We start from the raw sequence: 18498 nt of genomic DNA, 5'->3' as shown, positions 1-18498 counted from the left end.
CGCCCCAAACACTCACATGCCCAATTCAACCATAGACATCATATAGGTAGACGCCCTATCGACCGCTACTGCCTACTGGCGCGGTCGAGCCATGGGGCCGCCATCTTAAATCGGTCACTCGCTCCACTCAGTGTAATCTGTATGACAGGTGGAATGAGCTATCAGCGCATTTAATTAATCATATCTCAGTGAATACCGAACTGATTTTCACGCGAATTTTTTTTGCTGCAAAGATCATTCATGGAGCTATGAACACATGGTTCGGCCTATTTTAACCCCTTATGGGCCGCAAATCCCGTCTGAGTGGAGGGTGACAATGTGATGTACATTTTTAAATGAATATTTCTCTTGGATTTTTTTGGGCTAGAAGAGGACAATTTAGAAGACAATTTAGGGTTTTTCAAAAATAAGTTAGAAGGTAAAATATTAAATATACACATTTTTTTATAGCAGTTTACCTTTACTTTAATATATAACATAATGCAATAACATATTAATTTATAAATAAAATTATAAAAATGTAAATATTTCAGACAATAAATAATGTAAACATGAAGCAATATGCCTCAAGTAGTTGTGATCCAAATTTCAAGTTAAAATCACAAAAAATGAGGTTTGTCATAATTTTCCCCAAATGGTAATATGAAAATTATACTCTTTGAGCTTTCCAACAATATATAGTTTGTCAAGATTTAGGTTTAGAATAGGGTATTAGTGTTACAAACAAAGTGGACAGCGCCACTTAATGTTCATAGTAGGAATGAATGAATATTCACTTAACAGTAATATAATATTCTGATATAAGATATAAATGCCCAGACGTCGCAAATCAAAATATGTGATGTTGGATATAAGATATTTAATAAATCACACACTATAAATATGATAAAGATGCAGAAACAGATAGTTGCAGTAAAATAAGATATTTTAATAAGTTGATGAAACAATTTAAAATGATTTGTAACCCCCTCTCTCTCTCTCTCGCACACACACACACACGCGCACGCACGCACGCACGCACGCACGCACGCACATTCTGGTTTCCATGTTTTGTGGGGACATTGATCCATAGACGTAATGCATTTTAATGCATTCCCTAACCCCAACCATCACAGAAAACTTTCTGCTACTTCACATTTTCAAGAAACATAATTTTGTTTGAATATAAGCTTGTTTCCTCATGGTGACATCAAAATGTCCCCACAAGGTCACAAAAATACTGGTATTCATATCTTTGTGGTGACACCGGTTTTGATGGTGGGCTAAACTAGCATACCTGCTAAGATAACTTGGACCTGCTAACATTTAGATATGTAAAATAGGTTTTGGGAATGATTTCGAATGGTAAAGCTCATTGAAATTTATCTTTTTGTAAGAAAATATATTTTGTATTTATAGACAGATTTATTGCCAAACATGTGCATAATTAAAAGGGGGGTTAAAGTCTTAATAATGATCTGTTTGCCCTAAAAATCAGAATACACTTTGACTTAATGGCTTTTAGTTAAGTTAAATCATTTATTTTTCCTAAAACTTGCATTTTAGAAAAATCTTGCAATTATTGTGTAAAAAGTGTAAAATGTTAGGAATGAGATCTTGTTCCTTTTATGTTTTCCCCAGCAGGTGCTTCGAGCGCTTCAATAATTTCTGTGGCTTTAGCTAAAGTTTATTTCTAGATTAATTTAAGGCCAATTGCAATTATATTATCATAAATATATATTACATGTATTTTTTAAAGTAATGTACTTTAAATGAGCTCTTAACTTTACATCAAAAATAATAGCCAACAGTGATAACAGATATAGCTGCAGAGTATCAGTATAATATTATGCATGACTGGTGAAATGTTAAAATCCACAGATTTAAATTAGCTAAAATAAGTTCATCAAAATATCTTGTTGATTAAGAGAAATCATGCAAATTAAACTAAAACACAGAGTTATGAAGGGTATATTTCAAGGTTTAGGTCAAGTGTACTTATTTATTTGTTTTAAAACAACATCAGGTTTAACATTGTGTCTGATTGGATTTACTAAGTTAACTCGCAGTATTTTATACCAAGGTCAAGGGTTTGATATTGCATATGAAAAACATGTACATAAGTAACCCAAGTTAATCAGTTTGATCAAATAAAACAGTAAATAAAGCTAATTAAAACATCTGTTAAAGAAAAGTATTCCATATTCAATTTTATTTATATACTGTAGCACTTTTCACAATTGCTTAATTATTTCAAAGCAGCTTTACATTAATTAAAAAAAAGAAAAAAAAAAACACAGAAAAATCAAGGGACAACAAAAGTTGCAAAGTACAGATTAAACTGAACTATCAAGCATTGTGATAATGTATAGAAGAGAGATCTAAGTTAAGCCAATGACTCTCTAAGAGAAAAAAAACCCTAAAGAGAGAGCCAGACATAGCTGATTCTATAGAGGACATACTATATATTAGATACTATATTATACAACTTTAAAAAATAAAAACATTAAGAAATAAAAGAATTAAAACACACACACAGACATATATATATATTTATGTGTTCAAGGACGAGACAGGATCTGCATCAGATGTTCAGCCAGTGGTCTGTGGTCATGAAGTCTGAGGCTGAAATATAACCTGAAGATGAGAAAGAAAGGAAATGTCAACATTTAATTTTTAGTCATCATATTTATAGTATATCTAGAACCTTAAAGCCACAATATGTATGATTTTTGTAATAAAATATTCAAAGACAAATGCAGTTGTGTACTTACATTATGCAGCAAATTCCTGTTTTATATAATGGCTCGTCTCTCTTTAATTGTGCCCCTTTTAATGTCCATGCTATCTCGGTTTCCGATTGTAGAAACTAGGGAGACACAAGAGGACAAATGCAGAAGTGTTAGTTAAACAACATCTAACACATAGCTGTTGTGCCTTGCAGCTAATTCATTATGACGGCATTAAATAATGTGATCAAACGTACAGTTAAAAAAGCATTCATTCATTACCTCATCCGTGAAAACAGCATCTCCCATCATTCCCCTCTCCTTCAGTCATTAAGCTTCGTCTTTGTGTGTCTAGAGCCCTGTAGTGATGAAAATGTACATTTAAAACAATCTTACTATACAACTAACTACACAAAATAAAAAGCATGTAATCTGCAAAATTTAGTTTCCTACTCTGTCTGTTACCTCATTTGGTAAAAGAGTAGCTCTAGGTTTTAAACCAGTCATGATCCAAGATCTGCTTGAATGTCAGACGATCACTTGGATTCTTGGCCATGCACCATTTTATCAGATCACAGATTTCTGTACAAGTTTTAGGAGAGAGCTGGTTAGTCATCATGACAAACAAATGGCAATAATAATCATGGCATAAAGAGACGCTTTTGTTGTCATTTAATAATACTGCAAAAAAGTCTATCTGTCTATCATCTAAAGGGACCCTGGTCACAGACAGACAGTACCTCAGGTTATGATGACTCACCCTTTGATAAACCCTTCTGCTTTTTCTTCAGATTCCCGGAATAAAAGTCGTTTAAAGGAAAGGGGAAAGTTCCAAGCACCATGAAGTACAGCAAAGCACCTAAGGCCCAGACGTTTGCTGGCATGGCGTAGTATGTCAATTTCGTTGTAATCTCAGGCGGGGTGCAACATGTAGCTCCTGTACACAAAACATCATGTTGAGTCATTTTGTAAAAGATGACCCTGCACTGACAGCAGGTTTCAATACTCTGCTATATAAAAAAAATATTCAGCTCACCCTTAAAGTCGTAGGAATAATATTGCTCATACGTAAGATAATGTCCAAGCCCAAAGTCAATTAACTTCAGGTTCATTGTGAATTTCTCCACCAAGAAGTTCTTGGCATGGATGTCTGTATGAAAAACTCCATTATCCAGACAGTGTTTCACTGCCAGTACTGCCTGACGCATGAGATGTCTTGCTGTATTTTCACTTAGTTGTTTTTCACTATTAACAAAATCCCACAAGGATTCGCAGTGCTGAGGGTACTCCAACACGAGCATGTGTTCGTAACTACTCTCGTACCAGTCATACAACTCTATGACATTGGGGCATAAGGGCGCATCTCTTAACTTAAGCATCAGCGCCACTTCTGTAATGAGGGGTTTGGGGTATCCGGGCTGTAGAAAAAATAGTCAACAAATTACAATTAGATAAAACAAATATCTTGTATTGGTGCTTAAAGGCGTTCTAAGCGAATCTGCGAGAAGTTAGTTTTTGTTGACGTTTGAATTGTTTTCAAACAGACGGAGCGTAGCTAACTCCTCCCCCTCCCTTCTGTGCTTTCATGAACACGTCCAACCCCTACCCCCAAATCCTTCTTGTCGTTTATTGGCTGAAACACTTTGTTATGGTTTATGTTTGTAGGTTTGGCCACTATGTTGTTATTGCCGTTTGTGAAGCCTGGGCTGTCTACAGAGATCGCGTTTTTTTACAGTTTGATCAGCGGACAGGCAGCAAGCAGATAGTGAGGAGATGTTTGCTGTATGTTATAAAAAATGTTTTGTCTAAAACGTGTCAATTCGCTTAGAGCACCTTTAATCGCTACACTGTCTATTTTATGCCTAGTTCACTTCATCAAAATTTATGACAACTTACAAAATAAAGAGTTCTTTCATTGTCTCGTTTGAATATTTGCTTGATGGCAACCTGTAAAGAGAAAAAGCAACACTTAGTAAATTTCTCCTGAGCTGACTGAAGCGGCTCACCTGACACTGCACACATAACTTTAAAGTTTGAGAATCTACAAACTTTAAAACATCGTTTAGATCAAGTGGACATACAAATTTCAGCAAGCATTGTGTTCGATATAAATACAAGTGCATTACCGGAGTGCCATCCGATTTACGGATCCCTTTGTACACTTTGCCAAAGCCACCTTTCCCAATCACTTCATTTAAGAAGTAATATTTAGAATATAAAGTCTCTGAAAACACACAGAAAAATGATAAGGTTACAGTACATGTTAACACTCATATACTCACAGATGAAAGTGTAAATTGAAAAAAACTGAAATTTCCAGGTACAGAAGAAACCATTTCACATATTGGTGCAACCCACCCTAGGAGTAATGAAGTCAGTACACTCACCTTTAGGCACTGGGGGATTAGCTGGTTTCGGCTCGCCTGGCGGTTTAAAAGCTTGTTCAAAAACATTTACAATTTTTGGCCTGACAACTCTATCATCTTCTTTCCCAGGATGTCTGAGATTTTCAGTAGCTTTTGCCCCAGGATTTCCTTCTTCTTCTTTTGGTCCAGGACTTTTAGCTGTATTTGGGTCAGGATTTGGCAGGATTTCTACTACACTTGGATTAAAAAACCTAAAATGTCTGGGATTTCCAAAAGTTTTTGGCCTGTGATTTCTACCATCTTCTGCCTCAGGATTTCCAGCATCTTTTGACCCAGGATTTTTTGCTTTATTTGGGTCGGGATTTCCGCCACCTTTTAACCCGATATTCTTTGGAATGGCACCTATCTTCTGTAGCCTGGCATTAGCTGCAGCGGTGCCACCAAAACTGGCCAGATCAGCACCATCCATGGCATCAGGAATAGCTGGATCGGCATCTTTTTTCACTTTACTCTTCCCTTTTTTTCTCCAAGGGTTGTGAAATAAGCGGCTCTTTGAAGCCTTTTGTTTTTGTTTTTTTAGGCCAACAATCTTTGATTGAGAATCCACCATATCTCTAACTTCCCTGGCATCAGGGATAGCTGGATCGGCTTCAATCTGTGAAGTCGGCATTGACTCCACTTTGCCCCTCCGGAAGCATCCAAGCAAGCGTTGCTTCAATGTCTTGCGTTTATCCGGACGAATCTTTGTTTTTGATTGGGGGCAGGCCAGATCAGGAACATCCATGCCAACAGGAATATCTGAAATGGCCTTGGGCTGTTGAGTTGGCACAACAGTCACTTTTGTCCCCTGGAGGTTAGATTTGCGGCTCTTTGAAGCCTTTTGTTTTTGTTTCTGTTTCTTCGGACGAACGTCGGCCTTTGACTGTGATGCAAGATCAACAACTTCCCTAACATCAGGGATAGCTGGATCCGCTGTAAGCTGTGGAGTCGGCACTGACTCCACCTTGCCCCTCCAGAGACAGCCAAAGAATGCCTTTCGTTTGTCCGGTTTGATTTTAGTATCCAATTCAGAGCTGGCCAGACCAGCATCAGCGTTTAGAGTAGGATTAGCTGAATCAGCATTAAGCTGTGGAGAAGACCAGAGGTGGGTCAGACAGACAGACAGACAGATAAATGTTTCCAGCGATGTTTACAACCCATGTTTCCATCCAAGGCTTTTTTGCGAAAAATGTCAATACCTCAAATGTCACAAAACACTTTGTCAAAAAAATAACTTTAACGCAAATAAATGTGATGTCACATGATAGATCTTCATCACGCGCAACCTCTGAAGGGCATAACAGCAAACAATGGGCGCTCTTATTGCACCCTGAAACTTTCTGTTTTGATTTGCCCCACCAGAGTCGATCCTCCCTATACGCAGGGTACGCAAGCTGCACTGAACTTAAACTTAAGCCGCTCTTACTTCATGAAGTGCTTAAATCTCAATCACTTATCCATAAAATGATTCATGTTTATTAATGTTTAAATATTCAATTTTTTCTTTTCATAATCAGATCCCTTTGGTGAAAGCACATTTATTTTAAATTACAGAGACCACAAACATCAGACTCGACCTGGCTAAGCTTTAATTATAAGAGAATTAGAGAAATTAGGTAAATAATTTGCTCAAGGTCAGATTTCTTTGCAATACACAAAAACTTATGTGACAATTCGCTTTCCTCATTCATGACATCACCACAGACACCATTTCAGCGCCATTTGAATAAAAAAGCCTTTTTTTACGCATATTCACTTGGTCGATAACAAAACCTGGATGGAAACATGTCTATAAATGGACAGATAGTTGTAGTAAATGTAATGATGTAACAAACCTCTGAAGGAATCAGTGTTTTCACTTTATCATTATGAAGGAATGGGCGCTTTACATTCTTCCATGCCTTCTTTATTGACTTCAAGATTTTATTCTCGCATTTTTCTACACCAAAAAAAACAAACAAAACAAAAACAAAAGATAAATTATTAGAAAATTCATTATGAAAAAAGTGAATGACAAAGAACCGTGGTCAGTGATAAAACTTAATAAACACATTTAACAAACTGGCCACCCAGATACTATTTTATCAAATATGTATATGTAATTGAGTATCTAATTCTTTATAATAAATTCCTGAAAATACAACAATGATTATTTGATTAATTAATGCTGTTAAAAAAAAGAGTTTAAAACACACTAGAAAAACGGTCTAAAGCTAATTTCTTATTGTAAGATGCTTTATTTTACTGACTTTAATGTAATAAGATATCAGTATCTACAAGGGCCAACAAAACTTTTGAGAAACAAACATGGCACAGATTTAAAGATTGTCAAGAACACAAAATTTCCATCTGACCTTTGGGGCTGTTCGCCCCCTCAAATGCAGGAGTAAACTCCTTTACTCCTCCTCGTGGATGTGAACTACCGGCGTGTCTGTCCAACAAATGTCCGTTGTTCGGGACAATGTCAAGGACCGCACTAGGAAGGACAAAATCCATTCCTCCATCATCACATCTCCATCCCAACACTGCAATTCAATAAATAATGTTATGAAATTAATGCTTTAACTGAAGTGATCAATATGTGTCTAAAACTTATCACTTAATGTCAATGTATTGTTTATTCAACTGTATAAAATATGTCAACTGTATGTCAAAATTTGGCTTTCTGTATTGGGAAATGCTTAAGTGAGAAGTGATGTCATGTGTCAAAGGAAATGTAAAATGAGGTAAAAAGTACACAAGCACCACCTAGTGTCTATCTGTGGACGTGCATTAAGAATAATGTATGTAAACTTATCAGGATTAAAGCCACATTTGCTTTCATTTTCATCTTACTTGTTGGGATTTTCTCCTCTACTCCTCCATTTGGATTCAAACCACCGGCAGCGCATCCGACCTCTGACGAAAGTCCAAAGTCAGGGTCAAAGTCATAGGTCAACACAGCATTCGGTAGGAATGAATCCATCTCTCCTCCAAACACTGCAATTACAATTCAATAAATTAATGCCTTCATTTAAAATTATAATTTTTCTTTTTGTCTAAATTGTATGGAAGCCGAGAGAGACCATGCACTATTATTATTTTTGCTTGCTTGTTTTCTCGTGATTAGGGATGTTCATATCAGTTAATTTTCCCAACCGACAACCGCAGCTTATGAACCGAACATAAACCGTTAACCTATAAGATTTTAATATTAAGTTGTCATTGAGTAAAAATACAGTTGATGGTTGTCTGTGACCTAGTTAAAACAAAACATGTCATCTGAACGTGCAAACAGCAGCGACAGATCAACATCAGAACCAGGATTCATACATTATCAAACATATCACGCAACATTACCTTATCAAAAAGCACGCGATCAGTCCAGATGATAAATATCCAAAGATTTTCTCTTTTTCATCTACCACAGTGGTCATTTCTAAAGCAGGACGCTTTTCAAAAGTTTTGCTTTTGCATCATCTTTCTCCGTTTTTGCAAAAAGAGATATGTTCATGGTCAGGGTCAGAGGCCATCAGCGAACGTCTGTCCGGATGTGCGCGAGACGGACCGCGTCAACGGTTAAACGGTCAATGTGAACATCCCTACTCGTGATCATGACTTAATTTTCTGGTGATCTCGAGATAACAAAAAGTTGTTTCCTGACAATCCAAATGTCATAATGTAATTTCCTGTCCATAATATTTAGTGTATTTTAAAGTGAACTGCTAATGCATACGTGTATCTAATCATTGCAGATAGACTAATAAATAAATTACGATTGGGGGCGGTTTCCCGGACAGGGATTAGACTAGTCTGAGATTAAATAAATGTGAGCTGTCCAAACTAAAAACACTTTCACTGACACATCTTAAAATACATCAGGGCCATTTGTTTTGCCTCAAAATGCACACAAGTAATGTTTTAGTAAGGCATGTTTGTTAAAACTAGTTATATTTCCTAAATAAATTAAGGCCTCGTCCTGGTTTAAGCTAATCTCTGCCCCGGAAACCACCCAATAATGTGCGTGAATTTAGGGACCATCTCTAAAGTAATAATGTACACGTTTCTATCTTCAATAGTATTTAACAGTTTATATTAATAAATATATAAAAAAGGAAAGTGTAAATTATAGCTGACAACCATATGAACACAGCTGGGTTTGTGACTGTTTGTTGACTAAAAGTCTTTCCATTTAAATGCTGTAAAAAGTAGAAACGTGTATATTAAGGAGTAACTTTAGAGACGGTCCCTAAATTCAACTTTTCATTTTAAACTAATCCCTGATCCAAGTAAAACCTAATTTCTTCATCCAATGCTAATTTTGCAAAATATAACCTTTCTACAAACAATACAACACGTTCACGTACATAAATCAAGTACACATAAGCTTTAATCACATCACAAAAAATACAACTTTTGTTAACTTGAGATAAAGAGAAATTAAGTCGTGATCATGAGAAAACAAGCAAGCAAAATAAAAATAGTACACAATCTCGGCTTCCGTAAATGAACATCACATTTGCAGTCTACATAACAACAGTCGTATGCACTGCTAACTATGTATTATATATCCCTTATGAAAATTAAACACAGTTTTACTACATTTACATCCAACAAAACATATGGTTAACGGTACTGTTCCCACAAAATAACCATGGTTTTGCTAATAGTAATCAATACACCAATAAACATTACTACACTGTTACCACATTAAAACCATGGTTAATTTTCGTGAGAGATATTAAATAACAAGGCCTCATACGGCGTAATTCTTATCTTAAATTTCGGGGATGTTTTTTTAATTTTGGTCGCTTTTTGTAAATGAGTCAAAATTTGTCTGCGTATTCTGCCCGTCAAGAAAAACGGCGGGTCAAGTTCACGAGCACCACCTGGTGTGTCTACATGTACACGTGCATTAACAACACAATAACTGTATGTAAACTTATCAGCATGAAAATCAGACTTTTTTGCTTTAACTTGCATCTTACCTCTTTGGCGTTTCGCCTCAGTATGTGTTGGATAAACATCCACATCATCCTCCTCCTCCTCTCCTCCACATGGATTAAAACAACCGGCAGCGCGCCCGACTTGTGACGGAAGTCCGATATCAAGGACATAGTCAAAGTTGGGCACAGCGTTCGGCAGAATAAAATCCATGTTTTCAACATCTGTTCTTTCCATGTCCTTGTCGGACAATGATGTTAAAGAACGAAACATGATGTTGAAGAATAACTGAAAGACTTAACTGTGCTTAGACTCGGTTCACAGAGGGTTAAAATCTAAGTAAACTGTCTGTCCTTACACAGTGCGTCAAGCAGTTTAAAGTTGCGAACTTTTGTAAAGTCTGCAAATTCACTTGTTAATCTGTAGCGTTCGGAGTCAACCAAAGGCAAGCGTTCAGATCAGTCAAGTGATACCGGTCTCATCTGGCTGAGTGTTTGCACCGATTGTGATGTCATAATGGTTCCATGACAACGACGCGTTCTATGGTTGTCATGGAGATTAATGACTCATGTAACTGCTCTGTAATAACGGCTCAAGTTTTTATTTTTTTTTTATGTCCCTTGTGTTGTTTTATTAAAACTATTTACAACTTTTTGACTTTTTATTGTAGATATATATGAATATCCTATCAAAACTCTTTAATATGTCTTAATGCTTATTGCTACTTTTTAAAATGTATTTTACTGTATGTATAGATGCTATTTTGTATTAATATATTTAGACCTATTGTGTTATTTATTTAAAACCACTAGATGGCACTATGGTAATTACCAGTAATTACCAGTTAAAAGAATAAAAGTATTAGTCGATCGAGTAAAACTCAGACATGCTCAGTTTGTATGGAGAATTTATTTAAATCAAGCATCAAATGTCATTTTAATGCATGATACAAACAAAAAGGTTTTTCATTGCTCAACAACAGTCGTATGTCAGTAAGAGTCATATGGCAGTCAGTAAAATCCCTATGGTAAAAACAGAAAATTACAAAGTTAGATAATAATCCTTCATCCCTTACAGCAGTTAAAGCATCGGCAGAGTTACATATTGCTGGGTTTAATGCAGGGTTAAATTCACCAAACACTACTTAATATTAATTCCCAAACACATTAAAGGACCTTTGACATGTTGACTGATGAACAACCACCACAGAGACTAAAGGGTCATGGACAAAATACTGTATGACATAAGAGGAAAATATTCTAAATAAATATATTTAATATTATATTATAAAAAATATATATTCTGCCCCAAACCAATTTTATGCAACAATCTCTTATCTTTGGTAAGAAACAATGAAGCCTATAGAGGTTAAATGTAGCATAATACAACTGTAAACAGAGATAGACCTTATTAAAAAATATTAACTTATTAAAGATATCAAAATTATATTTTTCACATTATCGATTTTATGTAGAAATCTCTCAAAGTTGCTTCACTGATACTCTGAACTTTATTGAACTACATCTAAACACAGTTTAAGAATTATCTTCATTCACTGTTATATTTACCTTTAAGATAAAGAAGACTGTACCATATACCATTAATCTATATAAAGCACTGTACCATACCACCAAAAACATGTTGAAGTCAGACTTTCTGTTAATGCAATCCATTTTTATCACCACTAGGTAGCGACTGTAGATCAAACATGCAGTCACTGTTTCATTTCTCTGCAAAGGCTTCAGTGAAGATGAGTACATGGACCTGTGTGATGATAATAAGAGATTATTCAAAGACATATCACAATGATGATAACTTTAGTATAGGGATGAACATTCCCTTCTGAAAAACAGCTTTATACAAGTTAGTTGTCTGGTTTTAACAGGGGGTATCCCAGAAAGCTGAATGAAATATACATTTCTGTTTCTGATGAACACAAAAAATATATTTTGATAAATGATGGTAAGCACACATCTGATGATAACCATTGACTTCCATAGTAGGAAAACAAATACAATGGAATTCAATGGGTACCATCAACTGTGTGCTTACCATCATTTATTGAAATATCTTCTTCATAATTTATCACACAATACTTACATAATATTATTTTCCTACTATGGTTACCATCAGCTTACCGTCATTTATCAAATATCTTCTTTTGTGTTCATCAAAAAAAAAAATTAAAGAGGTTTATAACAACATGAGGATGAGTAATGATGACAGAATTCACATTTTTGGGTGAACTTTCCCTTTAAAAGAGGACATATCATGAAAATAAGATTTTTCCATGTTTACGTGCTATAAATGGGTTCTCAGTGCTTCTATCAACCTAGAAAATGTGAAAAAGATCAACCCAGTAACTTAGTTTTGGTAAACAATTCTCTGCAAACGTGAAAAAATAAGTCGTTAAAATTTGGCTCCCCTTGTGATGTCAGAAGGGATAATGCAACCCTATCTCACGGCGAATTCGTAATAATTCAAACGATTTAACCAAGTGGCTAAATCATATGAAATCATACGAGCTGGCACGTACGAAATACGATTAGTTCATGGCATTTAACACACCACTGTGTTGCAGGGATTTTGTGCTAATTAAGTTCAACACACCGATTCAGACAACTTATACGGAAAATAACTGTCAAACAGCGACGTTAAGAGGTAATACTGAGCATCTTCACAGAAAAACCCAAGCAAAGGGATGAATGAATATAGCTTTAATTTATCAGCGTGTTCTGAGACAAAATATACCATAAGTAAACAGTTTCTTGGTATCTTACAGGTAATAATCTATATAATTCGACCACAAAAATTAATATCTTATTTTTCACACTTTATTAGAAAAAAGAAAGGACACACACACACAAAACCAAAGCTTTCACAATCATACAATGCAGTGATAAGTTGGTCGTACGCACAGCCATCATTATATATTCATACAAAATCTGGGATTTTTTTAAAACTGTGAATAGAAGAATAAAGCACATAAAAGGAGAAATACGAATTATTCACATAATACCTTTATATTGCATTCAACAAACTTCAGCGTCTTTCCCCATGCATGTTCCCCATGTATCTCATTACACCAGAACACTGTAATTACCATTTAATGGCAAACTATTGGGCTCATATATGTTCCCTGATTATTTCATATTAAATTAAGAAGATTTTAGGCAAGAAAATAACCATACGTTCCATAACTGAAGTAAAAACCTCTGTATGTGATTCATTTATCTGTAAGGCAGTTCGCAGAGACAGCCAGACATCCACAAGAATCTTAAAATGTAATTTGAGCCTTTTCTCCCTTTATATCCTCTTAAAAAATACTAAGTAATAGTGTCAGCAACTGGATTAACAGGTCAACATGAACAAATGTCCTCCTAAAGAAAGTGGTTGAGGATTTCGGCTAATTTTTCTGTAAAAGATTTCTGTTTTACTACCTCAAAAGATAACTAGTATACCTAATGAAACTATCATGAATTTAAACCTAAACATGTACAGGACATATTTTACCCTAAAGTAAATAATTCCTGCATTTATTGTAATTTTTGCATTGTGATATTATTTCCGCCAAAATGTGTCTCCCACATTCTCATAACTGTAATGTGGAAAAAAAGCTGTATTCATTTATACCAATGTAAGAGAAAAATGTTATACCAATGAAAATATAATGCAAAAGTAAGACAACATTGTTAAGAAACAAATATACTCAATAGAAAATAATGTCATAATGCAAAACTTAAATAACCTCCATTTTCTTGGTGTATTAAATTAAATCGGAGAAAATCATAAGCTACACGTGTCTGTGTGAGATTCACCTGTAAAGTGGGCTGTTTCCCTAAACATAGCAGACTACTAAACTGCACTTCTGGGTATTATAGGTGCTTTATGACACAGCCGTAGTCCGTTTAGGACCCGTGGACGTACTGAAGTCAATCCAGACAATGTTATAGCACTGCAGTCTAGATCGGCTCAGTCTAAAACTTAAGCACAATTTTAAGGAACTCATTTAATTGTGTTTCAATATCTTGGCTACATTGCACAGATTTTCCATTTGCCCCTACTACATTAGGTGATACGGTGCTTTGCACACACACATACAGTACATACACACGCGCACACACACAGATCATAATATAATAAAACAGCAGCAATGTAGATCTCTGATCCTTGAGTCTTCTGGTATCGTCTCTTTGTACCTGAAACAGCAGGTGTAACCAGAGAAACGCTCCAGTAATCTCATGTGTACGTTAGTGCATGTTTAGTGCACTAGTGTAAAGGCGCTGTGCTCTTAGTGGTCCATGTGTCTCAGGTTAAACCAGGCTCCTGGGTGTACCGTTCATCGCTGCTGATTTGAGCCGGGTCAGAATGTTGCCGCCGCTGCTGCTGGGAGGGCTGGACTCCACCGCTGCTACTGTCCTCTGGGTGGCGCTGCTCACCTCAAATACTTCGTGAATGGCCTTTCTGAAGCAGTGGAAGTTGTAGTCTATCAAACCTGCGGAATAGAGTCACAATCGATGGTTACGTAGGAAGTACTTCTGCTTACTAGACAAAAATTCATGGGTGACAAAAAGGCATTTCGGTTTCTAAGAGGTACTGTATGTAAAGTACACAACTTCCCAAAAGGACTTTGTCGGGAATCGGGTTGCTTGTACACATATTCTACACCTGCCGTCTAAAAACTTTATATTCTCAAAAACCTTTTCAATAAATGAAACATGCCGATATTCTTCATACTCACCTTTCCTCTCAAAGCTCTCCTCTCTCAGGATGCAGACCATAGCCAGAAACTTGGTTACCTCTTTAAGGTAAAGGACTGTGGTGTTATTCAGTTTTATAATGGCCAGAGACTCTTTATCGTAAGCGTTACCGTTGCCGTCGTCCTTCAGTCTGTAAACATCCCAAAAACAGATTTAATTTAACCTTCATGAGGACAGACAACCTGATAAATTCATCAAATATTGCACATTGCAAGCATAACAGATCATTTATTATAGTTTATACAACGGGGATGTTGAATGCTGTATTCTGATTGGCTGAGAAATGTTCCATGGGTGACTATTTTTTGAAATATTTTTTAAAAATAGGCACCAGAGCAATGTTTTTGGTAACCGTGGTATAAGCGGAACAATTGACTTCGGCCCTTTGAATTATTCGTCGTGCCGCAAACCACCTCGGGTGTGCATTATTTTCTTTTATTCAACGGCCCGTCAATTATTGCATACATATTATATTCATGGTGCATTCCAGTGGTGCAAACAAATAAAGCTAAAGGTCTTCAGTATTGACAAAATCATTTGTTTCTGCTTTCAAAGGTCACAGTTTCTTACCCGTAAATACACGAGACATCAATGACGACATCGATCATGTCACAGCAGAGCTCATATGACTGCATGTCCACCGGCGAACTGTCCGTGGCGATGTAGATTTTGCTGACCACGTCAAATAGAAACGCTTTCTCAATACCAGAATTCTGAGAGGCAGAAATGTAAGATTAAATTATATTAATTAGGAAATATGAATGAATGACACTGCTTCTAGAAACATTAATAATAGCATCTATTCTAGAGTCTATATAGATACAGCAAAACTAGATCTGGACATTTCTAGAAATTCATTTAGGCTATTTAAAGGGACACTCCACTTGAAAATATGCTCATTTTCCAGTTAATCATTTGATTTTTACCTTTTTGAATTCCATTCAGCTGATCTCTGGGTCTGACGGTACCACTTTTAGCATAGCTTAGCACAATCCATTGAATCTGATTAGACCATTAGCATCACGCTAAAAAAAGGACTTTGCTGCCGTAACATGGCTGCAGCAGACATAGTGATATTAAGCACTGAACGAAAATCGTCCCCTGCCATTGAAAGTTACTAAGGGGACTATTTCCGGCTGCTGCGTAATATTATTGCACCTCCTGCAGCCATGTTACAGCAGCAAAGTCCTTGATTATTACGCCAGAATGAGAGTATAGTTCCTAACCATATCTGCCTAGAAAATAGCAACTTTTAATTTTCTATCTGTCTTAGTACACGATGTAACTCCAGAAGAGTCAAGTTTTAAATAGGAAAAATATTGAAACTCTTTGGTTATTTTTTAGCGCGATGCTAATGGTCTAATCAGATTCAATGGATTGTGCTAAGCTATGCTAAAAGTGGTAGCACCAGACCCAGAGATCGGCTGAATGGATTCCAAAAAGGTACAAATCTAATGTTTAACTCTATATTTAAAAAAAGTGGAGTGTCCCTTTAAGTAATCTGGAGTAAAGTTTAAAAACGTTTGGCTGTAATCTAAATTAAGACAAAGAAAGTCGCTGTATACGCACAGAAATAAATATGTTGAGGAGGTTTTCCAGTGTGGGCAGCTGAGGAATAAGTTTCTGGACCACCTTACTGAAGGCCTCAAAGATGGAGTGATCATAGATGCTGGTGAGATAGAAACTAAAACCAAACAAAATTTTATATTTACATCACATATACATAACACACATTTGATCAAAATATGACTGGAAATGAGTAACAGATAAATCACAATAAGGAAAGAAAATGTAGGGCAGTATTTTATCCCTAAAAAACTTTTAAGAAAGTAATTTGGGCCACTCTGTCTCAATCTGTAATAGGAAAATGTGATATCATCAAGATCACAAAAGATCTTGTTTACACATTTCTAAACACATAACTTGTGGGAGAATTACTATTACACAGCATAATCCTACCAAATACCCCAAATCAACCCTTTCTAGCTCTTAAGAAACAGATGAGATCAAGATGACAAACCTCAGGTGAAGCTTTTCCAGACTGGCATCGATCAGATCATCATTAGCTCTCTGATGAATGTCTCTCTGCGTCTCAATTTTATGATCGTCAGATAAACCATCCACTTTGTGTATAAACACCTCGAAATTAATCTCTGGGTTCACCCTAAATGCCCGTGACACAGTCAAATGTAGCCGTCCTAATGCTTCTACGTAATCATCCTGCAAAGAGACACACACAGAGAGAAAGGGAGAGGCAACATCAAGATAAAGTGAGGTTTATGTCAGGCACAGGGCCAAATGAAAATGAAAGCGTTTCTCTAGGCAGATACAATTAAAGAGATTGACTTAGATGGCAAAGAACAAACAATCTCACAATCAGCAATCTAGATTTTGGTTAAAGATGGGAGAGTTACTTTCATAAAATGCAGACAAATTTCCAAAAATACAAAACTTTAGCTCACTTGTGCATCAATGACGAAGATCAAGGCGCCCGTGCCCCGGAAAATCATCTCGTAATCGAACGTCGGGTCAAAAAAGTCCACTTGTCCTGGAAAGTCCCATATGTGAAAGTTCACAAAAGAACTGGCAGAGATGTCGTCCTTGTGGATCTTGTTGGTGCTCTCCAGGAAGAGCGTCTCATTGGGGGACATCTTATGAAAGACCACCTGACAATGAAAACGTCAGCACATGTAAGCACAACACAAGATGGAGTTTATTTCATTGGAAAAAACACTTTGAAACTCATAATACACACTGATAATCTGTGTATGACACACAACTTTGAACGTAGTGTCAAATGAAATGAGTGTCTGACTGCGTCACTAGACACAGACATGTAGTACAACACACACAGCACACATTATATACATATACAAAGCATAAATCATAAAAACACAATACAGCAGACTACAAGTTGTTATCAAACAGTACTGTAATAGTGCAAAGGATAATAATGTAATCAATATCCAAATATTAAACATGAAAAATGTCTACAATGTTTTTGTTCAGCTGTTTCCCATTAAAACCATTACAATATTCAAGTATGTAGTAAGTCTTGGGTCCAGTTGTGATCTATTGGTGCTTATTCACCAGATAACATCCATAGTTTCCATTAAAATCAATACACTTCCCATTATAACCATTAAAACCATTATGTTGTCTGTGATTGTTTCTGTTGTACAGTACTGTAATGCACATCAAAGATAACACACGATTGCATATTATTGTTACATAGTGCAGTACTCTAGTAAAGTCACATCTGACCTTCTGGATGGAGGATTTCCCGCTCCGTCTCAGTCCCATCAACAGAATTCTGGGTTTGTTATCGGCAGAAGGAGAGTTTTCCAAGTTTTCCTGCATCATATCCATGTTTTCCACGCCGTAGCCGAAATCTTTAGGGAAAGAGTCCACCAGGCTTCCGGCTAGCTGTTCCTCGTACTCGATCGACATTGTAGCGCGCTTTATAAAGCTTCAAACTTCTCCCAACTCTCTCTCTAGATTCTGGTGGTTGCGTTTAGGTGATGTATTTGTGGACGGTATGAAATAAAGGTTTAGTTTGGATACAGGTAAAGTGGTTTCATAATGAGAAGCGGTTAGCTCGCATCAACAAATACAAACGGGAAGCTGATCATATGACAGGCGCACAGGAGGATGGCTGCAGGCGAGCGGAAATGCTCACGGTGTGAGAGAGGCCTGTCGGAT

General features: G+C 36.3%; 1 protein-coding gene across 1 annotated transcript; it reads right to left on the bottom strand.

Moving 5' to 3' along the window:
• Window positions 1-12738: 12738 nt before the first annotated feature.
• On the bottom strand, window positions 12739-18461 carry rragcb (Ras-related GTP binding Cb). Its single transcript, XM_065285548.2, has 7 exons — window positions 18061-18461; window positions 17259-17462; window positions 16817-17016; window positions 16366-16480; window positions 15367-15509; window positions 14778-14926; window positions 12739-14531 (listed from the first exon to the last, which is right to left on the bottom strand). The coding sequence occupies exons 1-7, from the start codon at window positions 18244-18246 to the stop codon at window positions 14350-14352; spliced, it is 1179 nt and encodes a 392-aa protein (XP_065141620.1). The 5' UTR covers window positions 18247-18461; the 3' UTR covers window positions 12739-14349.
• Window positions 18462-18498: the final 37 nt, after the last annotated feature.

The sequence above is a fragment of the Paramisgurnus dabryanus genome, chromosome 19, assembly GCF_030506205.2.
Source record: "Paramisgurnus dabryanus chromosome 19, PD_genome_1.1, whole genome shotgun sequence".
Taxonomy (NCBI): Eukaryota; Metazoa; Chordata; class Actinopteri; order Cypriniformes; family Cobitidae; genus Paramisgurnus; species Paramisgurnus dabryanus.
Note: the sequence above shows the minus strand (reverse complement) of the source record. Positions and strands in the feature narration are given on the sequence as shown.

Excerpts from the sequence above, each read along its gene's own strand:
- rragcb (XM_065285548.2), bottom strand. The coding sequence starts at position 18,246 with ATGTCGATCGAGTACGAGGAACAGCTAGCCGGAAGCCTGGTGGACTCT. Across the intron at positions 17,017-17,258 it reads TCTTCGTCATTGATGCACAA|GATGATTACGTAGAAGCATT; the intron begins GTGAGCTAAAGT and ends GTCTCTTTGCAG. Across the intron at positions 14,532-14,777 it reads GGAGAGCTTTGAGAGGAAAG|GTTTGATAGACTACAACTTC; the intron begins GTGAGTATGAAG and ends TCTATTCCGCAG.